This window comes from Dipodomys ordii, unplaced genomic scaffold, assembly GCF_000151885.1.
Source record: "Dipodomys ordii isolate 6190 unplaced genomic scaffold, Dord_2.0 Scaffold77, whole genome shotgun sequence".
Classification (NCBI taxonomy): Eukaryota; Metazoa; Chordata; class Mammalia; order Rodentia; family Heteromyidae; genus Dipodomys; species Dipodomys ordii.
Window position 1 is genome coordinate 6,119,894 of NW_012267293.1, and position 23,258 is coordinate 6,143,151.

Sequence of the window (23,258 nt, forward strand, 5' to 3'; positions counted from 1 at the left end):
TGGATGCTAATTATTGCAAATAAGGGAAACCCTGGGACCTAAATTTCTTTGGGACTGGGTAACTTCACTTAATATGATTTTTTTTCCAAGTCTTTCCATTTCCTAACAAATCGGGTGACACAAACTGACATGCTGCGTTGGACCCTCTTGCACAACTACTTCAAGATAACAGAATAATGATAACAAAGAAGATAGAAAGAAATGGTAAGGATCATCAAACACAAGGCTTTCCTTACCACCAGCTGATTTGGGGATAAGGTTAAATGGTCTATTTCTCTATTTTAACTATGACTAGCAAATGTGTTTCAAGTCACCCCATTTCCTCTGAGTCAGCCTGAGTTGTTTCTTGTGTTTGTTTGGTTTGGTTTTGTCCTTCATGGGGACTGAACTCTGGTACTGGGCGCTGTCCCTCAGCTCTTCACCTCAAGATAGCGCTCTACCGCTTGCTCCACAGCGCCACTTCCAGCTTTTTCTGCTTATGTGGTGCTGAGGAATTGAACCCAGAGCCTCATACATACAAGGCAAGCGCTTCACCACTGAGCCACCTTCCCAGGCCCTCCGCCTTTGTTTCCTCATCCTCTCCCATTAGGGATGAGGAGAGCCACCCCCTGGCGCGCTGCCTCCTCTTCAGGGTGACACAGCCGTGTCTGGGGTTTGTCACGCTTCGACACAGGCATCCGGGCGACCCAAGCACAATCTGTTCTCTCTATGGTTTAGTCTCAGCTTCCGATCACTTCGCCACGTCATGCTCAGACGTGAGTACGATAGCATATAACTTATTAAGCTTATAATTCCAAGACCTTCACAGTCTTTAATCATGACCAAAAAGGTAACCTGAAGTAACCGATGTTAGCCAATCGGCTTGTCTCTTGTTCCCCAGTCCTCACCTTACAAAACCAACTGTCCTGCTTTTCGCAGGGAGGCAGAGTCTCATTTGATTTGTGTGGAGGAAGCTACCCCAAGTCCCAGATCACAGTGAAAGCCAATTAAACCTAGGATTAAACGTGTTGTCTAAATTCATCTTTTGACAATTCTAAGCCCATAAGGCGTTTTAAAAATAAAGCCTTAGCACCAAATACATTAAAACTAGGAATTACATTACTTTTGTAAAGGTTTTAAGAACACTTACCTTCAGTTGGAAATTTCTTGGCTCGTTCCTCGAAGAACCACTCTCCAGTTTTTATTTTCACATTTCTGAGAAACAAGCAGAAAAGAAGCCTCAGACAGAGGCTTTGTATTTGGTTCCAAGAGATGTGGAGGTTATATCACAAAATACTAGTCTTACACAGGACCAAACTTTTCTGCACAGATTCCCCAAAGTTCCAGAGTCTCCTGGGTCGGCATATTTTACCCTGCACACAATGCATACATGTGAATGCAAGCCTATTGGTAGATGCTTATACCCAAAATAGCAAGTTTTAATATTCCTGAATAAATACAAAAAGCAAAAACAAAGTTGTCACAAAATGACCAATTTACCACATTCACAGTGGAAACCAACGGCATGAGGGAAAAGCACAGATTTCCCTCAGAAAATGACCTTTAAGTTAATTTTAGTTTGTGTTTGCCAGAATATTTACCACGAGCCAACAGACCAGAGCTGGCTCGTGGGAGGGCCTTGACCTGGAGTCTGGGGCCAATCTTCTGCGATGGAGATCCGAGGATGGGGCCCGAGGGGACCTGACCCAAAGCCTAGGCACACACAGGGCCCTTCATAACCGGAAACCGAGGTACCCGTGTGTTTCACTCCCCATGGTTTCTACATCTCCAAGAACCTCAAAAAATGTAAACTTCTAAAAAAAATGTAAACTTCTTAATGTCCTTTTAGGATGTCAAAGGGAAATTTCCACAAATATTATAAACTGCACCCTTAAAATAGTGTACCATATAAAAGCCGGGCCACTGGTGGCTCATGCTTGAAATCCTAGCCACGTTGGAGGCTGAGAGGTGAGAATCACAGTTCAAAGCCAGCCTGGGCAGGAAAGCCTGTGAGACTCTTAGCTCTAATTAATCACAGAAAAATCTGGAAGTGGTGCTGTGGCTCAAGTGGTAGAGCATTAGCTTTGAGCAAAAAGTTGCTCAGGGACAGTGCCCAAGCCCAGAGTTTGAGCCCCAGGACCAGCAAAAAAAAAAAAAATAGTGTACCATAGGAACCACAGGTGCTTGGCCTGAGTAAAGCCCTGGGTTTAATCCCTAGTGAAAACAACCAGCCAATGTTTAGCGACATTAACTGCAAAAACACCAGACAAAGCAGCTTGCAAAGCTGAAAGCAACATGACTTGTCTGTACACGTTTGCCCAGCTGCTAGGTAAATCCGGGTTAAACGTCCTTCTCTGGTGGTTCCTGTCTGTAATTCTAGCTAATCAGGATGCTGACTTCCAAGGATCAAGATTCACAGCCAGCCCAGGCAGAAAGCTCCATGAGACTCCTATCTCCAGTTAACCGGCAAAGAGCCAGAAATGGAAGTATGGCTCAAGTGATTGATCACTGCGTTGAGTGAAAAAGCCAAGTGAGAGCTAAAGGCCTGGAGTTCAAGGCCCAGTACCAGCACCAAATAAGCAAGACCTGTGTGCAATATAGTTGAAAACCTCATTACTCCAGCTAATCCTGCAGCGAAGATAGCAAGCTGCGAGACAGCTTCCAGGAGAATAAAATCGTGAGGTTTGTCATTAGGTCAGCTGATATGATTTCAATGTTCTTACTGGAAATAAAAAGACTGATTGATGAGATTAGATCCTAGGCTACCAGAGGAATCAGAGGATCAAGATGAAGATAGAGAGATGTTTATCAAACTTCTACCAACACTTCTTGCAAAATATTAACTGTCCCCTCTACACAGCCTCAGAAAAACAGCAGGCGTCCCCTCTGACACCTTGTGTGCCAGGCACAGCCCCAGGGGCTTCGGCCGAGAGTGAATGGATATCCGCCCCCTACCAGAATGTTAAAGAGGGATCCAAGATGCATGGCGTCCAGGGCAGAGTGTAATGTATGCCACGCCCTCCAGGGACATAGAGCTGGGGGTTGGGCACCCAGACACCAAGCAGAACTGTAATGAGAGGAGAAGCAGGGGTTCAGAGAGGGGCGCACCCTGGTGAGCTCACAGCCCATAGTAAGCATTAAAATGATATGGATAAAACATTGTATAGGACAGAACACTAAGGCCCCTGAGCCATCTGCAGTCCAGTGGTCGCAAGATAGAGGCCGTGATTCTCAGTGTGGAATATCTAACTAGGCAATGAGCTAAAGGACATCTCAATGCAACCTTGTTTAAGGCCCTGACTCAGAAAATGGGCAGGGCCCCATGTATCAAACTATAGATCTAAGCAGAGGCCATGAGAAAGACACAGGGCAGGAAACACGGCCCTACCCTGGAGGCTGGGGAGACGAGCCAAGAGCACCTGGCAACAGACCATCTGCAGGATACACCTAATGGGCAGGACTCAAGGAGCCGCCACTCAGCCATCATCACTATGGCAACCAGAGGGAACTCCCAAGAAGTAGCCCATGTTCACAGACATGGCAGACCTGCTTCTGTGAAAAAGAACCAGAAAGATCTTAAGGAAAATGCAGGCCAGCATGAAGAAATGGGACAGAATAAAGAAAGATTTAAGAAACCATTCATACCGAAGCAGTGAATTCTGTGTTGCCACAGTGAAGAGGAAAACAGTCTGGAAGGTTCAGAGTGAGCAAAGAAAAAAAGCCATGAAATAATAAGGGAGAAGGCAGTACAAACAGAGGACAAGGCCAGCTCGCTCATGCACAGTTCTTCCCTAAGCAGCCAGGACACGTGACACTCAAGAATAACTGGATGTAACTGAAGAAGATGTTAGGCAAACTCAAGGGGCTGAACGATCTGCTCCAAGTAATTTTCTTTATTTCATAAAGATCAGTGTGATGTGACTTCTCCCACACAGATATTAGAAACTGTTTTTAATGACAGGAACATAGTAGTGCGTAAAATCCAGATGATAAAAAAATTAAAAATAGTCTTAGATGACTCTATGTAATACCAAATTTCAAAAGACAGGGATGTATTTGTTGAATTTCTTTTCTTTTTGGAAATGCTGGAATTTGAACCCAAAGCCTTGAGTTTGCTAGGCTGGTACTCAACCACTCAAGCCATTCCTCTAGCCCTGTTTCAAGACAGGATCACATAACCTTTTCTGCCTAAGCTGGCCTTCATCCACAATTCATCCTTGACTTTCAGCTAAGATTACAGGCATGAGCCACTGGATTGGCTCTCTATTGAATTTCTTAATTAAAGGTTGGGACCTCGGACTAAAAACAAACTCAGTGAGGTTATTATTGCAGGGAAAGCCACTGGAAAAGGCTCACAAATAACACAATGGCTCCAAAAGCATGGCATTCATGTGGCCTTGTCAGGAAAATATCCTGCAGGAGGTATTTTCATTAATTGAGAAATAAATTGCAGTCAAGAAATTATAGGCTGAGAAATCATGGATGGGCAATAAGCCCTGGAGTTGCTAAAATGTAGAGTTAGTTTAATAAATTAATTTCTATTAATAAATATAAACAAAACAGGTATTAAAATGTGGCACGAGGTGCCATATAACATGGCAGGTGCAAAGGGTAAGATTGGCCAAATGGATGCAATCAGGAATCCAACATTGTCACTAGGACTGCCACACGTCAGACTCCTCCCCGCGCCCCTCCAAGGGCCGTGTGTACAGTGCTCATGTTTTACCAGGGACCCAGAACCCCACCCAGGCTCCCACAGCCAATCACCACTCAGGAGCTGTCTCTAACATTCACTTGCCTGTCTCTGTTCTTCCAAAGCAACCAGCCATCTCCACCTGATACATGCTATCAGTGTAGAACTCCTCAGCTGATTTGCACACTCAGCTGATACCCTGGATTCCTTTTGGGATTCTTGCTTGCCAAACCCAATGGCTTGTCTCCATTCATTCACTGGATAAAGAAATTCCCTAACATCATCCACCGCTCCAACACATAAAGAGCTATAGAACCAAGTCTCCTTATCTCTTTTTGCCAAACACACTCCTGGCCTCACCCCTAACGCAAAATGGAGGTAAAGATTTTCTTCCTCTTAGCAGGCTCCCTGCCTGACCAGGCCCAACCACATCCCAAGATTTCAGCCATCACTTTCCAAAGCAGTTAGGAAGCCCAAGTGAAGGTATGGCTCAAGTGGTAGAGTGCCAGCCTTGAGCAAAAAAGCCAACTGAATGGTCCTGAGTTCAAGCTCCAGTACCTGATCAAAACCAAACTAAAACAAGGGAGAAGCAAAGGTATCATAAGCAGCATCAATATCCTTCACTAGGTCCCAGAATATAAGAGGGAAGAAGTCTAAACTTCCTTGTTGGGTTCTCAAATTGTATGGTGGCCAAGAGGGGCCAAAGCTAAAGAGAAGGCAAGCATGGTGAAGAGACAGAAAGCATACGTTGTTATAAACTGAACTCTCTCCCCACACAGCTTCCGGTGTTAATTCACTCACAGTAGCCATTGCAATTATCTTAAGCATTTTGAAAAACATCCTTATTTCAAAATAAGGAAGCTGGGGCTTTAAAAATGATCCTTAGTGTACTTAGAAGGTCAAGTTACAACGCCACTGCCCTCCCACACAGAGCCCTTGAGGTGGGGATTGCAACAGCTCAGCTTCCTTGGAGATTGCTTCCGCCCATTCTCCTGTTTTGATGTTTAGTTTACAGTTAACTCTTAGGAGAAGAAGGCAGCTGGGGAATAACTTAATACCTTTACGGTATAGTTTCTCATTAGATTTCAAATCTAGGCAGTTGATAGAATAGGGGAAAAAAGTCTGCAGACCTTTCTAGAAATGGTTTAGAATCATGATCAGCTCTCTGGAGAGTCCTGGCCGGCATCAGCGCTACGGGGTCAGGGCAGCTCAAGCTTCTGCTTTGGTCTTTGCTCTCAAGCTTACCAAGGTCTGAAGGGCACAGGCTCCAGAAAACCAGAGAAACAAGGGTAACCAATCCGTCACTGCAGTGAAACGAAGGACAGAGAGAGCAGGCAGAGCCACTTTTCTGGCTGAACAAATGAACTGCAGTAAGCCCTTCAAAGGGACAGGAACCTACATGGATGAATGCCAAGGTCTCCAAGAAAGCAGCCCTCCAGGGTTTGGAGGAGAGACGCCAGCACCAGACCTGCAGGGGGAACCTCTCCATTCTGCCCCTGAGCCCTGACACCTCTCCAGCAACACTGAGAAGCTGCTTCCAGGTCTCCAGGAATCCATTCCCAAGTCAAATGTGCCTTGTGTTCTTTCTCGCTTCTGCTAAGTTCTGTGATGGTCTCCTCCTTGTACACTCCCCCCCCCCCCGCAACAGAAATCTACCACCAGCCCATTCTTGCTTTGAACAATGAGCATTCAAGTCAAGTATGTGCCTTCATTTCAAACTCAGTACTTTGAAGTCATCAGTTCTGTGTTCAAATGAGTTTAACAATTTCACCACTGAAAGGTTCAAAGAAATGTCAGTTGGGTAAATGGAAGGTATCATTTCTGCACTGAGTGTTCAGCTTAGGCTGGCTGTGTTTGGCTTCCTACCTCCCTGGCCTCCAGCCCTGCAATTTTACTGAAGCGGGTATATGAAGGCCTAAGAAAACCAAGGCATTGGTTAAGAGACCCACGTGAACCTACATTCCAGAGTTAAGTGCATCATCAGCCATTACAAAGCAGGAAACTGAAACATGCTTTTATATACTAAAAATTATTTAGAAATAAAATATCTCCCAAAAGGAAGAAAGGGAACTCTACCTTAGGCACTTGATCAGATTTGAGGAGAGCTGGCTTTGTCAAAAATTTTCTTTTTTCTTTTTTTTCAAAAATTTTCTAAGAGAGGGCTGGGATGTAGCTCAGTGGCAAAGCACTTGCCTAGCAAGCGCAACGTCCTGGGTTCGATCCCCAGTACCAAAAAAGAAAAGACAAAAAAATACAGTTAAAAAATTTTCTAAGAGAGCTGGGCGCTGGTGGTTCATGCCTGTAATCCTAGCTATTTAGGAGGCTGAGATCTGCAATCACCATTCAAAGCCAGCCTGCGCAGGAAAGTCCATGAGACTCTTCTCTCCAATAAACCACACCTGCCAAATTGAAGTGGAGCTGTGGCTCAAATGGTAGAGCTGTAGCCTTGAGCACAAGTTGCTCAAGGACAGTGCCCAGGTCCTGAGTTCAAGCCATAGAATTCACATTCACACACACACACACACACACACACACAGAGTTTTCTAACAGATACCTAGAAAGTGCTTTTGCTGGAAAACACTGACATCTTTACTTGGGCTATGAATTAAATAGGAAGAAGATAAAGACAGCATCCCAGCCTTTGCAATGAGGTTTGTTCTCTCTCTTCTCTCCAATCTCTCTCTCCTCTCTCTCCTCTGTCTCTGTCTCTCTCTGTCTCTGCCTCTTTCTTGTCTGTCTCTGTCTCTGTCTCCCTGTCTCTCCCCCACCCTTTCCTCCCACCTCCTCACCCCTGTAACCACCCTGGGCTCCAGGAAGGAGAGAACCATCTAGAAATACCTTCACAAAGGAAAGAAAGCAGAGCTTGCACAGTGCCGAGCAGCTGCCAGGCAGCAATGACTCTCGGGGTAACCAGGCCCTGCCAGGCAGGCCTGGGATAGGCCGGCCCCAGACGGCCTGTGCCCGCTCCTCTCCCCGCTGGAGCATCTGTGACAGGGACTGATGGATGATTACGCCTCTCTCCCCTTGCTGCCCCCATCTCCTTTCAGTCAAACTGAAGGCTCTGAGTGTGGACACAGCAGCACGCTTCCGCCTCCACCTGCCACATGCCGGAAGTGGGGCAAACCCCTCACCTGGCCAGCACACCTCCCCTGGGCCTCCTGGGGTAAGTGGAGCCCTGGCACCGGGCTCAGGACCCCCAAGATCTGGTGAATGGAGGCCCGGTCCCCCAAGCCTTCACCTGTCCTCCAGGCACGCGGTGCACCCCAGACCCTCAGCTGTGCTCCAGACACGCGGTGCACCCCAGACCCTCACCTGTCCTCCAGACACGCGGTGCACCCCAGACCCTCACCTGTCCTCCAGACACACGGTGCACCCCAGACCCTCACCTGTCCTCGAAGCACACAGTGCACCCCCAGACCCTCACCTGTCCTCGAAGCACACGGTGCACCTCCAGGCCCGCGACGCCCGTGGGAACACGCGGCACGCGGCGCACACGCGGTGGCTGGCACGCGGCCCCGCGGTCCCGCAGCAGCCCCAGCGCGCGTGCGCACCGCGCGCAGCGCCTGCCCCGCTCCTCCGCGCTCAGGCCGGCCGCCCCGCTCCACCGCAGGCTCTGCAGGCGCGTCTTCAGTTTCCTGTGACCACGGAATGGAAGGAGATGCGGTCGGATGGCGTGCCGGCCCAGGCCCACCACGGCGAGGCCGGGGTCCCCGGGTCTCCACACCGGGGGGCCTGGGCTGGCTCGAGTGTGCGCTGAGTGAGCTGCTCTTCTGTTCTGGCTTCTTCCCTTGTACCCAGGAACAGTGAGAAGAGGAGGAGGGGGAGGAGGAGGAGGAGGAGGAGGAGGACGGCCCAGGGAGCACCCGGCCCAGCGCAGGCACAGAAGATCCCCAGATCCCCAGATCCGCAGCTACAGTGCACACCCCGCCGCTGCCCGGAGACACCCAGTCGAATTCTGTATTATAGTTTCCTATGGAAGAGAAGACACAAATACACTTCAAGTAATTTGGAATAACAAGGAAAGGGGGTTTTGTGGGTTGTTTTCTTTTGCTTTGTGTTTAGAAAAAGAATATCGTATCTTCCAAAGGATCAGAAAATGTCCTCTGGCGTTGCCCAAGCCTTGGTTGTCCACATTTTTATTTTATGCGAGTTGTATTTTTGTTGGCAGATTCTGAAAACGTTCCGCAAAACCAAACACATCCCGTTTGGTTGGTTTGTTGTTGGGTGCTGACGATGCTGGGCCTTTCACTCACGGCACAAGTGAGCTGCAGCCTCACTCCATCCACTTCTTGAAACTTGTCTTTTCCATAGCATGGGTGTTTAAAGGTGGGTCTTAGCAGAGGCTGGCGGCTCACATCTGTAATCCTAGTTACTCAGGAGGCTGAGATCTGAGGATCAGAATTCAAATCCAGCTTGGGCAGAAAAGTCCACGAGACTCTTATCTCCAATAAACCACCAAAAATGCTGGAAATGGGGCTGTGGCTCAAGTGGTACAGAGCGAGCCTTGAGCAAAATTGCTAAGCAAGAGCATGAGGCCCTGAATACAGTCATAATGTTCTAAACAGCTCATGAAACTAGGAAAACCACCAAGCTGCATTGTACTTATAAAGTGACTTGCAAATGGTAACCTCTTTGTACAACTAAAGCTAATTTTAAAAATAAAATAAATAGGGCTGGGAATGTGGCTTAGTGGTAGAGTGCTCGCCTAGCATGCATGAAACCCTAGGTTCAATTCCTCAGTACCACATACACAGAAAAAGCCAGAAGTGGTGCCATGGCTCAAGTGGTAGAGTGCTGGCCTTGAGCAAAAGAAGCTCCCTGAGTTCAAGCCCCAGGACTGGCAAAAAAATATATATTATTATTATTGTTAATAAAATAAATAAATTTAACAACAAAAACATACTGTGAGTTCAAACCCCAGAATCAGCATGAATAAAAAAGGCAAATATGGGACTTGCCAGCTAACTATAGATGAAGCCTAACACTGCCTTCAAGCATTCACACACCAGCTAGCAGGAAAGGAGAGACGTATTGGCAAAGCAGCGAGAGAACAGGCTGAGCAGGTTGACTTGTGTTTTTCCTTCGTGCAATGGGGAAGGAAAGGTGAGCAACGAAGAAAGGCAGCAATGGTGTTTCTAAGCCACCTTCTCTGGGCATTGAGATACCCCCAAAGGAAGGGCAGGAAAACTTAGAGCCCCAGGTCTTGACCCCCTTGTTGGGGGGCAGGGGTGCGGGAGGAGAACGGGACACCTCCAAAAGCCTGAGGCTTTCCCTCCAATTCCTCTCCCAAAGTGAGCAAATAGACAAACACACAAAAGCTGCCAATGAACGCAAATAACAAGGGCAGCCTCCCTTCTTCCTGTCTTCTGAGTTTAGCTCCACTGCAGAAATAATTCCCACCCCCAAGCCTCCATTCAGACCCTTCTCGGTCCGAAGCCAGCAGTGAGCAAAGGTAACGGCCAGCAAGCAGTGAAGAAGCCAAAATGCAGCTGCTCCAGAGAAAAAGCCACGTCCCGTAGATCGGTACCTGTAGTGTACCCCGCTAAGGACAGCTCAGCCCACTGAAAGAGTGGGGGACAGCACACCTCTGAAGACAGCTTACCGTGTCCGCTCCTCCTCTATGCTCCGAACAGCCTGGTCTCGATAGAGGACTTGGAGAATGACCTCGCGCTCTAACTCCTTCATGGACTCCAGATCTACTTGGTGGGCCATTTTTTTCCACCCACGTGGGAAGGGTTTCAGGGCTCTGCAGTCGAGCCCCAGTGCAGCTGGAACCCTGTGTTCTGGAAAGAGCCGTCTCCGATTTCCCTGGTGCCTGCTTGTTTGCTGTGGTTGTTTTGATTTCACTGGTGCCCGCGTGCTTGCTGTGGTTGTTTCTCCCTTTCTGTCGGTGTCATGCTCCTCCGGAGGAGCAGGTGCCTAGCCGCGGTGCCTCTGTCCTCAGAGGAGCCTTTGCGTTCAGGCTCCGCCACAGCCTCTCACATCGGCCTGAGACAAGAGTATATCTTTTCCTGAGATTTTGCCAGAGATCGTTACAAATCATGCATGGCTTCTAGCAGATAATTCCTGTGAAGCGGAAGTCATCGCCACGTGGAAGAACTTCAGAAGTAGCACAAAGAATGCTTGACAATGCGTCCTTGAAAAAGCCTCCAGGTGAGCCCAGCATGGTTAAAAGCCCAACCTGATTAATACCTGCAGGAGAAAAATAAAATAGTATCAGTTTTCCCAGCTTGAGAGCTTCACAGCTTTACAGAGATTAAAACAAACTGGTCTACATGGTTAAATCTTTACCTTTTCTTTGGTGATGATAATGGAAGTTTTTAAATTTCATAAAGGAAGATTTGTTATATTCAAAACTTCCAAAAACATCTAAACATGGATTTTCTTTTTTGATGTTGTTTGTTTTGTAGTACTGGGGTTTGAGCTCAGGGCTTGGGTACTGTCTCTGAGCTTTTAAGGTTAGCATTCTACCACTTAAGACACAGCTCTACTTCTGGCTTTTTAGTGATTACTTGGAGATAAAAGTTTCACTGACCTTTCCTGCCTGAGTTAGCTTCAAAGCATGATCCTCAAATTCCAGCCTCCAGAGTAGCAAGGATTACAGACATAACCTAAAACATTACTGCTTTACCCCCAATTAGCCAGCCCCGAGCAAAAAGATAAGTGAGAAAGAGAAGCCTTGAGTTCAAACCCGCACACTAGCACATACAAAACACACACACACACACACACACACACACACACACACACAATTCTGTGTGATCAGGGATGTATGAAATAAGATCTGGGAGTGATGTAAAGATTTCCCTAGTTTCAAAATGCTATCTGTGTGAACAGTATTTTGAGATATATACAACACATAATATAGTGTGAAAATATCTGTGCTTTCTATTATGGACCAAATTGTAAGTCCTGCTCATTCTACTAGGTTTTTGCCATAATCTAAGGAAACGCTAAATTCTGGTTAAAAGCTAATGAACATAATCATGTACTATTTCCCCACCTAAATGCACGGGCCTGCCTTCTAAGGACTGATTGGCTTAAGCGATTCCATATTTATTAGTTTATCTATCATACGATAAAGCTGTGATATATTGCTTGCTCTAATTACAGAGATTCTGTGAACAGGAAAACTCAAGAGTTCTGGAAAGGGATGACTTAGCGTCTAGTCTCCAGTAAAATGAACTGAAGTTCCTACTCTCCAAAGATTTCCTGCAAAGACAGCCAGGAGCCAGGAGCCTGAGCCCTGACCAGGGGGCCAGCACTTCTTGGTGCCACCAGGGGCAAAGTTTGGTGCCCTTTGATTCCAGTGTCCAGCTGAGCATGCAGGGCTTCATTTCCTGAGGCTCTGAGGTTCTGCAAAGTGGAAAACAATCAAAGACAGCCAAGTCAAGTGGTCAGGAGCAAGTTCTCCATCTTTTCACTGCCTTTTAAACTTCACCCTCAGTTCTTCTTGTTCTCTTATTTCTACTCTTGGCCATTTAAAGACTCTCAGGTACTTTGAATGAAGTCCTCCAAACATGGGGTGTGAGCCCTGTGGCTTTCTCTTCCCGTGGCTGTTGGGATTCTGGTCTCCAGCTCTTCATGAAGCTGGGTACGGTAAGAGTGATCCTGGGCTGGTAATATCCGCGCAGAGTGCTTCAGCCAGAGGGACCTGGGAATCCTCCAAGGCTTGCTCATCAGATGTCTGGGCCTTCTGCATTCCAGAAATACAGGCTCCAACTGTCATGACAAAACACCCCTCAACACTCCCTCACTCCAGCCTATGGGCCAAGGAAGGGCCCATTCCAGACAGACGTGGGAGCTCAAGCTCCCCCTTGTGGACACAAACTTCCACTTACTGAAAAGAGAAATGAGTTTATTTTCCAGAACCATCCAGTCATCCAGTAAATATTTACTGAGCGCTTTTCAAGTGCCAGGCCTTGTTCTTGGCTTGACCAACTGTTTCGTTTTTGGTACTCTAATCTACTCCTAACAAAAATATACAGTAAAAGCACACAGAAATGGAAAAGTCAGAGAGACTCAGCTGTGGGAAAGAAAAGGGGGCAGATGGTTCTACCCGGAAGCTGGAGGGAAACAGTCACTATGCTTGAGCATTAACTAAATTCTGACCTTCCTAGTAGCCCCGGAGAAACAATCACAATGAAAAATCAAGATATACATAGTTGACAGTAAGAAACACAGAGCACCCTCAAGGTAGGAGGACTAAAAAAAATGTGCTCCCGGAATCACTATTGAACTGATTACAAAGTAAAGCTAAGGAGATAGCATAAAATGGATTCACTCAGGAGGTAAGATGGCAGGCTCACAGCATGACCTGCCTACAGAGCCCCGGCTGGCCTGCTTGTCATCAGTCTGCCTATTCTTCTCTTCCAGATGGCTCTCATAGCCACCTGAAGCTTGCTTCAACATCGAGTGGCAGGATGATAGAATGTCCACCCTTCTGTGGCCATTCCAGCGTGGACATCCCACAGGAACACAGAAAACCCGCCCCTCCACCAGACCCTGGGCATAGTAATGAAGACACACATCATCACATTCTGAAAACCAAATGGGAAGAAAAAAATCATTTTGAGCGAGGAACCATGACAGAACATCTTCTGCACTGCTCAGCACTGCCAGCACCCTCGTGGACAGTATCACAGACGGCGTGAGAAAGCGAATCTTCCAAAAGACAGCTGATATCGAGGTTCTAAGAAGAGTCAGAGAGAGAAAGAGATAATCCTGTGCTTCATTTGTGACTTGAGAAAATGCAACCTGGTGTACTCACTAATAGGGTACGTAGTAAAGTAATAAAAAAAAAGTCTTTTCATAAACTGCAAAAATAATTTATGATTCACTGAATGCATCTCAGATATTGATCAGGGAGTTTTCTGGTCTTCCAAGCCGATCTAAGACCAAAGCTTGGAAAACTTGAAGTATGAGTCTTCCAAATCCTTCCAGCTATGGTTACTATTTTTTTTATTAATCTTTTTTTTTGGGGGGTCTGATTGTGGGGCCTGAACTCTGGGCCTGAGCACTGTCCCTCAGCTCTTCAGCTCAAGGCTAACATTCTACCACTTGAGCCACAGCGCCACTTCTGGCTTTTTTCTTTTTGCTTATGTGATGCTGAGGAATCGAACCCAGGGCCTCAGGCATGCAAGGCAAGCGCTGTACCACTGAGCCACCTTCCCAGCCCCTTAAATTAATCTTTTGTTGTTGTTGTTTATGTGATACCAAGGAATCGAACCCAGGGCCTCACACATGCAAGGCAAGCACTCTTCCACTAAGCCACAGTCTCCGTCCCACTGTGGTTACTCTTGATCATTAGACACTTCGATTCTAATTTCCCCAAACATTCAGCCAAACCACTGACTTAGATCTTCACTTCTATAGGCCTTGAGAAGCTCAAGGGAATAAGGACTGGATAACACTTTACTTACATCTTAAATCTAAAAAAAAAAAAATAGTGCCAGTACTGGGCTTGAACTCATGGCCTGGGCACTTGAGCTTTTTTGCTCAAGACTGGCATTCTACCACTTGAGCCACAGCTCCACTTCCAGCTTCTTGGTGGTTAACTGAAGGTAAGTGTTTCATAAGCTTTTCTCCCAGGCTGGCTTTGAACCACCCTCCCCAGAGTGCAGTCTGTGCGTGAGCCACTGGTACCTGTTTCCAAATCTATTTTTTTCCCTTGGATAATATTTATAATCTCACTCATTCAGCAGATTCTTACATCTTGTTCATGATCCAGGCCCTGGGTTCAAGACCTGCCCTCCCACACGGAGACTTACGGTTAAATTTCCTTGGCCCTTGAACTTTCAAATTTGTGGCTGCTTCTGCATTCTACCACTTGTCCTGTCAGCCTAATCTCAATCAACAGTTAAAAAGAACTTAGCCGGGCTGGGAAGGTGACTCAGTGGTAGAGCGCTTGCCTTGCATGCCTGAGGCCCTGGGTTCCATTCCTCAGCACCACATAAGCACAAGAAGCTGGAAGTGGTGCTGTGGCTCAAGTGGTAGAGCGCTCGCCTTGAGCTGAAGAGCTGAGGGACAGCGCCCAGGCCCAGAGTTCAGGCCCCACGACCACTTAAGCTCACACTTAAGCTCCTCGCTCGCTCCCCAGGAGGTCGGGCTCCTGAGGCTCATGGTTTAAGGTTCACCGTGTGGGGAAGGCAGAAAGGACCAGTGGGACCAGGAGAAACTTCCTGGAGGGGAGAGAGGGCGACTTTGCCAGGAGATGGAAAGAGCCACGTGTCCGTCAGCACGCGGCCAATCCACTGGTGTCCCCACGTTCTCTCTCCTCTTGGTGACTAAAGCGTCTCAGCTTACGTAAACACACGCAGCAGTTTTCCCAGTGATGGTTTTGAAAGGCGCCTTCCCAGCGCAGCTCCTGGAGTTACGGAACAGCGTGCTCTCCTTGGCCTGCCTGGAAGCCTTGACCTGGGCCTTGAGGTCTGGCTGGTGGCAAAGTAACCAGAAAGGTAAAAGAGGAGAAAAGGAAAAAGGCGAGTGAGAAAGGGAGGGATTCTCTCTTTGCAGATGAATCATGTTCTCTGTGCTCAGGCAGCCGTGGGGGGAAGGAGGGAGGCTCCCCCACCTCCCCGCTGGGGCCCCGCTGCAGAAGCCACCAGCACCCCGCGTTCACAGGAAATGACGGAGCGCCGTCCGTGTGGCCCTCACCACAGCCATTTCCTTGAGAAGCCTCTCCACGTTGGCAGCCACAGCCTCTGCCTCACACAGGGGAGAAGCTGAGCGCTGCACTGGCCTTGGACGTCTACCCCAAAATGTCATCCTTTTGCTTTTGCCGGGCCAGATTCTTAATGGAAGATGACACCCACAGAAAATAACACCCCCAAGATAGACAAAGAACACCTTCCTACCCACAGAAAGCCTGGAGGGGCACTATTCACGGGCTTCAAAGATACATGTTACCAAGAGGAAGTAAAGGAAGGTGGACTTTCCAGAAAGCCTGTGAAGTCCCAGCTTTGCCTCCTTCCGGTGCCAGGCCCCGGCCCATGCCCACGTGTGTCAAGTTGGTCTTTCCAAGTGCGCACATGTAATATTCACATCCAAACACACGTGTGGCGTGCACCGTGAAGCCCGGAGAGGCTGGAGAGCCCGCACTCAAGGGAAGTCTGTGTTCCTTGTTATTTGGGGGACTCTGGACCGTAACCGTGTCTCCCCTCCGTCAAGGCGCATTGTACTTATAAACTGACGTGGTACTACTTTGTACAACTACTTAAAAATACTTTTGAAAATATGACTTAAAAAAGCAAAAGAGGAACCATGATTTTCTCAGCTTAAACCTGACCTCTTCCTCTGGAGGACAAAGTGATCATTGATATTAATAGGAACTAGTCATAACTGTTCTTATGTTCAACATTGGCCCAACAACTACTATTTATTAAGTACCTTCTCTGGCCAGCTTCTCTGTTTCTGTTTCAGGCAGGGAAGTTGAAAGGTTACAACCGCCAAGTGTTTTGGCTGAATGATTTTTTCCACACCGATTCTGATGTTGTGATAGATCTTTAGGACTTTCTTCTGTTCTCTCTCACCAAAATGTGTGGTAAAGACGTTTCATGAAAGGAATTTTAATTTCAACTCTAGTGAATTTCTTTACCCTCAAATTATATTCCACCTCCAACCTAGAGATTATAGGTGATCCAAACATTCGGCGTTAGTGCAGTTGATTCATGCCAATGACAAAACCATCAAGCAATAGTCTAAACAATTCACACCAATGGAGCCTGGAGGTGCATGCCTGTAATCCCAGCATCTGGGAGGCAAAGGCAGAAAGACTTAGGTTTGAAGCAACTTATTACAGAGCAAGATTCTGTTTTAAATAAATAGCTATATTGCTTTTAAGTAGTGTCTTCGTGTTTTTTTTTAATGAATTCTTTTTTTTCTATATATATTTTTTTATTTCTTATTCCAGTCATGGGGCCTGAACTCTGGGCCTGGGCGCTGTCCCTCAGCTCTTCAGCTCAAGGCTAGCGCTCTACCACTTGAGCCACAGCGCCACTTCCGGCTTTTTTCTTTTTGCTTATGTGGTGCTGAGGAATCGAACCCAGGGCCTCGAGCATGCAAGGCAAGCGCTCTACCACGGAGCCACCTTCCTAGCCCCAGTGTTTTTTTTTTTTTAAATGAATTCTAAAGTAGCCTCCTCCATATAATTTAAACAATTCTGACTAGTTTGGGGGTTTGTTTCATTTGGATTTGCAGGGACTAGGGTTTGAATCAAAGCCTCATGCTTGCTGAGCCTACTTGCTGCCCTCGCATGTCAGCCAAAACTCCAGCCCAGCTTTTTGTAGGTTGGAGATGGAATCTCTCAGAACTTTCTGCCCAGTCAAGCTTCAAAGTGTGATCCTCCAGATTTCAGTCTCTTTATTAGCTAGGATTATAACTGTGAGCCACTGGTACACGGCAATTTCTACATTTTAAATGTATTTATCCTGTAAACTGACAAGTCATCTTTTGTCCAATTTATTATGAATTTACTTCCTATCTTTTCCAAGTTTCCAGTTTAAGGAAAGTTATGATAGCTGTCATCTCAGCCGGCCCCCCGTGGCCCATGCCTGTCATCCTAGCTACTCAGGAGGCTGAGATCTGAGGAGGGTGGTTTGAAACTGGCCAGGGGCAGGAAAGTTCATGAGACTCGAATCTCCAAATAAGCACTAGAAAACTGGAAGTGGTGCTGGGGCTCAAAGTGGCAGAGCGCTCACCTTGAGAGAAGAAGTTCAGGGACAGCGCTCAGGCCCTACATCCAAGCCCCATGACCAACAACAAAAATAAAAACTTTTCACATGTACCTGCCCCATCCCGGCTGACCTCGATCCCTCATCCTACCTCCTCGTGCTTCAAGAGACCCGAGTCGGCTGAGAGGAGAAGTTGCTTCCTCTTCACAGTGTAGCTGGCCGGCTTCTCGCTCCTTCCTGTTGGGTGCCGGCAGAAGCAGTGCTGTGGCCACTGAGTGCCACTGAGCGCTCCTCCCACGTCACCAAGGACCGGGCAGAAGAACCACCCCCAAACCACACCGGGAGCCCGGGAGCCCGGCCGAGAGCCGGGAGAAACCAAGTTCATGGGATGACAGCGCCGGTGCCGCTGTGCGCGCCTGCGTTCACGGGAGACAGCATCTCCCGGCTGCACGGTACCTGTGTGGTCCGCGCCCTTCAAGTGGCTCTGATGGAGTGCTTCCTACCCTGCCCGACACCCCCAGAGCACAGCCATCCTCAAGGGGCTGACGCCTCTCAAACAACATCTGCTGACTCAGAATCCATTCATCACAAGCCTGCCCTGGGGTTTTCTGAGTTCGTTTTGTTGGTTTTCTTTTCTTTTCTTTTCTTTTGACGTATAGCGTGTGCACAGAATATAAATCCTAAGCCCAGGGCTGTGGCGTGACTCCCAAGCCCGCGTTAAGTGCTGCCGCCTCTGTCTTAGCAGCTTTCAGAGATGAGACCTTTCCACTGCAAGGTGGTATGCCATGACAGTGGCTTCCTTAGGCAGCGATGAGTTTGTCCCCTCCTCCTCCCCTTTCCCTTCTTCTCTGCCCTCCTCTTCCCCTCCCCCCTCCCCCTTTCTTCCCTTGATGCCTCCCTCTAGATTAGAACACAGCACACGCCTGCACTGGACGCTCCAAGGTCAAGGCGCTTCCTGGACCTTGGGCTTCCAGTTTCCAGGACAGAGGAACAGCTGTCTGTTCTCTTTGACATTCCCCGTCGGTGTCTCCTGTTAGAGATGCACATGGACAATGACATCCGACTTGGTGAGTGCCCACACCTCAGCCCATCCAGAAACAGGACATGAATGGCATCCCGCAAGCCCCTCCCTTCCCCCAGCCACCTTCCTCCCTGCAGGTGCCTGTTCCCGTGACAGCGGCCATTCGCTTTCCTGTGTTTGCACTTCATCCAAATGAAATCACCCGTACAACCTCTTCCAGGCCGGCGTTTGCTCAGCATCGCCTGCGGACACAGCGCTACGTGGGGCTGTCGTTCACTCTCATTTCTGCGTTGCATTGCTATACATTATTTCTCATCTATAAATTATTTCTGTCATGCTGTTAATAGCTGTTTCTGTGGTTACTCTGGAGTTGCTCAGGATGAGTATCTGTCCATTGGCTGTGTGTGCGGTGAGACTCCGGCTCCCAGGCTGTGACCACGTGACTCTTCTCACACTCCTGCCAGACACAAGCGCCCGCTGCTCCCCGTCCTGCCCCGTCTGCCTTTCTCATCCATCTCAGTGGGCGCAGAATGGCCCCGCGTTAGGGTTTGATACACGGTCCCCTGATGTTTACTGAGGCGGAGCGTTCTGAACATTTTATAGTGAAACACCCACCCTGTCCCCGGGCCCAACTTTACAGCAGAGGCCCCTGGAATTTTACAATGAGTGCCATCAGGAGCTTATGAAAAGAGAAAATACACCATGAAAGCAAATCATTGAACTGTGATGTCCTGCTTTACAACCCACCTGGGTCACAAATCCCCTAACTTTCTTTTCTGTTTAAATTAAGAGATAGTCAGCACCAGAGCTGTCTCCTCATCTGGCGGGGCCCTAACCTCCTCCTCCCCTCCCCCACTAAGCATAAGTAAATTTTGCAGTGTCTGCCTTTAAAAACCTCCGCTTACCTTGCCCTCAGGGACAAGAGATCAACAGTAGGTGTGTGTGTGTGTGTGTGTGTGTGTGTATTTGTTTCAGTTGGCTCATCTGCTTTTTTCCTATTGATTTGTAGAAGTTCTTTGCATATTCAGGATTTGAGTCCTTCTCAGGTACATAGATTACAGATTCCTTTGTTCTGTGGGCAGGCTTTCTCATTCCCTAATGGGCTCTTTGGGGGTTTCAGACTCACTCCTAAGGGTGAACTAATGTGTATTCAAATTGAAGAAAACATGTTATTTTTGCCCAGTCATGTGGAATTAAGGTACTCAGCGTGGCTCTCACTACACCTCTCAGAACCCTTCCAGCCTTGGCTTCTTCATCTGTCCACTGGGTCCACATGGTAATCGATTAAGCTCATTTCTGAAATTTCATTCTTCCATGTCCTGGGGGAGGGGGTAGGAGATTGGGGGAGGGACCTGGAGTGGGAAAGCTCAGAGGATAGGCTGTGGGAAGAGACAGGGCTGAGTGACCTTACCCAAATCCCTCAGGGTCTCTGAGACCTTTCCTAGTGAGGGCCCGAGCTTTCTTCCTCATGTTACCGTTTGATCAATTCATCCACAAATGTTTATTGTGTATCTGTTATGTGTCACACACGGTGCCCATGGTTGAGGAGTTCTCAAAAGAAATCCTCAGGAAAGAGGAACTAGTATTTTCTTGGTAGCAACGTTCTAGGTCTAAAGCATGAGATGCTAAGCCAATCGGCATACTTGGAAGGAACTGTTTCTGGAATGAGAATCGTGATGTCCCAGGCAGGCGCGTCCCTGTGCTCCAGCTGCTGCGAAAGTGCCACAGAAACGCCCTTGTCATGAGGTTCTGGAGACTGGAAGCCCAGGGTCTGGCTGGTGTGGGATGGGTTGGATAGATCTTTCTCGATTTGTAGACAGCCATCTTCTTTCTGTGTCTTCACATGGTAGTTTCTTTGTGCCCCCCTGTGTCCTGAACTTCCTTTCTTTCTTTTTTATTAACTTGGATTCGAGGCTTGATGCTTGCTAGACAGGCTCTACCATTCAAACCATGCCTCTTGCCCTTTTTTGCTTATTTTGGAAACTAGGTCTTGCTTTATACTCAGGGATGGCCTAGACCCAAATCCTCTTTGTTTCTTGCACAGTGGGGGTGATAGATGTACATCACTAAACCCAGCCTTTTCTGTGGGGATGAAGGTCTTGAGGATTTTTTCCCTATGCTGGCCTGGCCTCTTCATCTCTGGCTCCTGAGCAGATGGGATTACAGGCATGAGCTACCTGCACCCAGCTTGAAACTCCTCCTCTTCTAAGGACACAAATGCACTGATTTCAGGCCCACACATGTGACTTCATTTTACCTTGATTAGCAAAGGTCTTTCCTCCAAATAAAGTCACATTCTGTAGTATAAATTCAGGGGCTAACATAATTCAGATAACAACTGAAGACAGAGTAAGAAAATATTAGAACTTCTACAGTTCAGAGTCTGGGCTGAGGCCGAGGGCTACTGTGGACAGCAAGCTGAGAGGCTGGCAAAGACTGGCGTCACTGGGGGCAGAACTTGAGCAGGTGTCAAGCAGATCAAACGGAACGCCAGGGGACGACTGGGGCTGCTGGAGATTAGGCTAGTCAGCAGCGGAGCAGCGGCACGTGGGGCTGCTCACTGGCATGGACATCTCGATGGAGTCCTAGGGGACCCTTCAGAATGCCACGGGGGCGGGGGGGAGCAGGTGGAGTTTCCTGCACCTGTCAGGTGTCCCGGCTGTGTCAGGTGGGGCCAGACACTGGGGTTGATGAGCCCCAGGCAGAGGTGACTTGTGCTGGAGGTAGCATGTTCTCAGGGAATGCTCAGGCAACCACTTCTCCACGGACCCCTCCACTGTCCACCGAGGACCCCAGAGAGCCCGTCCATCAGCGTGGACCCCTGTGCAGAAGACACGGGACAGAGCCACAGCGGGTCGTGCAGGGAGACCCATCAATCTCAGCTGTTGCCACCCACTGTGAGTCTGGGGTCATTTGCTTCTGCAGCTGACCTAGTCCATTCTGATTGATGAGTAGGTGTTTCTCTCACATACACAGAACTCATCACGAAAAGATTTAAAAACCACTGCAGCATGGATGTTAGTGCTCTAGTGGCTATTAAGTCATTTCATTGTTGGAAACTATAAAGAGATCACCAAGGGCAGAGCAGCCGCTCTCTCCAGATGTTTCAGAGGCGTGAGGTATTTCTGTACAGCTGTGGAAGACCCCACAGAAGCATTTCTTAGCTCCTCTCCTTAGCGTGTAATTTCTCTGCACAGGATTCTCACTGTAGATGTGTCAGCCAGAAATACGTTTCCTCTCCTTTTACACTTGACAAACCTCACACTACTCTTCCTAGATCTCTACATCAATAACACAGCAGCCATTTGGGAAGGTTGTAAAAGAAGGCAAAGACATTAAAAAATGGTTCCCATGCCCCACACTTTTCTATTCCAGATGTTCACTTAGCATCTGTTTACTCTTGCTTTGCACTTAATTTAAGACCCTCAGGTAGTGAAGTCAACCCACAAAATAGCAGAAGGACACGAGGAGCAAGTTTAAAAGTCAGGGTTCAAGATCACGGTGAGGCTAAAGTCCTGGCATCAATCAGGCAGAAGAGGCCTAAAGGGATCTCAGACAGATCTGGGAATGGCAGAACAAAAGAATGTCGCAATTTGAATCGTGTAGACTGAGGCCCAAGCCTGAAACGCTGAAACAAAGAAAATCCAACAGGTAAAATAGAGTTCAGAATCTGACCCCACTGATGTCCTTGCTCAGGCGCTGTGCAGGGCAGAGCAGCCTTGGGTGTATGCGTGTGTGTGTGTGTGTGTGTGTGTGTGTGCGCGCGCGCGTGCGCACGTAATCCACTCCATGGTTTTCTCCATCTAGGTGAGGCCACACTGGAGAAATCATCCCTTCAAACAATACACGTTAACTGTGCACCTACTGTGTGCGGCCCGCGTCAGGGACAGGCACCCAACAGAGAAGAGAAAGTTCCTTCCTGCACAGAACGCGGAGTCTGGACAAGACACCCCATCAACGGGCGCCACAAAGAAAACCACCGGTGCGGAAAGGCTGGAGGACGGGCAGGCCCCTAGTGGAGATGCTGAGCCAGGGCCTTGCAAGCCCGGGAGCGAGTCGTGGAACCCAGCGCTGGGCGCGCGGCCGGGGCCAGGGCAGAGGACAGCCCGGGAGGGCTCCGGTGGCCCGGGGGGAGCGCCCCGCGGTGGAGCCTCAGGCCGTGCGGGCCGGAGCTCATCCTCCCCCGGCCCTGGGCCCGACCGCCCCGGGTCCCGGAGGCCGGCGGTGGAGAGGTGGCCGGGAGCGGGAGGCTCCCGATCCAAGTGCCCTGGGAGCCGGAGCACGGGCCCCGACGTGCAGACAAGTCCTGGCGCGGCTCGGTCCGGCGTCGGCGGGCCCGCGGCCACGCATTCTATAAAGCATAATCCTAACCATCCACCCCGCACGACTCGCTTTCTAGACTGCAATGCTTCGAGGAAGGCCGGTGCTGAGGCCCCTGCGTGGGCCCTTCCCCCCGGGACCCAACCCCAGTCCCCCGGGCGGCGCGCGCCACGCCTCGACAGTCAGCGGGCGGTTTGTTGTTTGGGGTCGCGCAGGCCACGCCTCCCCTCAGGCCCGCGGCCACGCCCCCGTCCGGGCCCGCGGCCGAGGTTGGCTCTGAGGCGCGGTTCAGCTCACCGCTGCGTTGACGCCCATGAGCAGCGGGGCGCCGAGGGGCGGGCTCGAGGGCGGGGCCGTATGGGCGGGGAGAGGGCGGGGCCTACGCGCGCCTGCGCAGTCCGCTTTGCTCGGGGCGGCGGAAGCGAGGCGCTGGAGTGAAGATGGAAGACTTCCAGGCTTCGGAGGAGGTAACCGCCCGGCGGGCGGGCAGCCTGGGGGTGGGGTGTGGGGGAGCGGACGGCCCCGGGCGTGGGGGCGCGGCCCTGCCCGGGGACCTCGGACTGCGGTGGTCCTC

The 23,258-nt window shown here is 49.1% G+C and overlaps 2 protein-coding genes across 2 annotated transcripts in view; one reads left to right on the forward strand and one right to left on the reverse strand.

Moving 5' to 3' along the window:
• Positions 1 to 17,663, reverse strand: part of Sytl3 (synaptotagmin-like 3) — a 54,894-nt gene extending 37,231 nt beyond the window's left edge. Inside the window, 5 exon segments of the mRNA XM_013024535.1 lie at positions 1,130 to 1,194; positions 8,097 to 8,177; positions 8,179 to 8,307; positions 10,275 to 10,864; positions 17,495 to 17,663. Coding sequence (XP_012879989.1) covers positions 1,130 to 1,194; positions 8,097 to 8,177; positions 8,179 to 8,307; positions 10,275 to 10,384 — 385 coding nt within the window. The 5' untranslated portion in view covers positions 10,385 to 10,864; positions 17,495 to 17,663.
• A 5,410-nt stretch (positions 17,664 to 23,073) lies between these two features.
• Positions 23,074 to 23,258, forward strand: part of Dynlt1 (dynein, light chain, Tctex-type 1) — a 7,680-nt gene continuing 7,495 nt past the window's right edge. Inside the window, exon 1 of the mRNA XM_013024554.1 lies at positions 23,074 to 23,151. Coding sequence (XP_012880008.1) covers positions 23,125 to 23,151 — 27 coding nt within the window. The 5' untranslated portion in view covers positions 23,074 to 23,124. The remainder of the gene's footprint in view (positions 23,152 to 23,258) is intronic.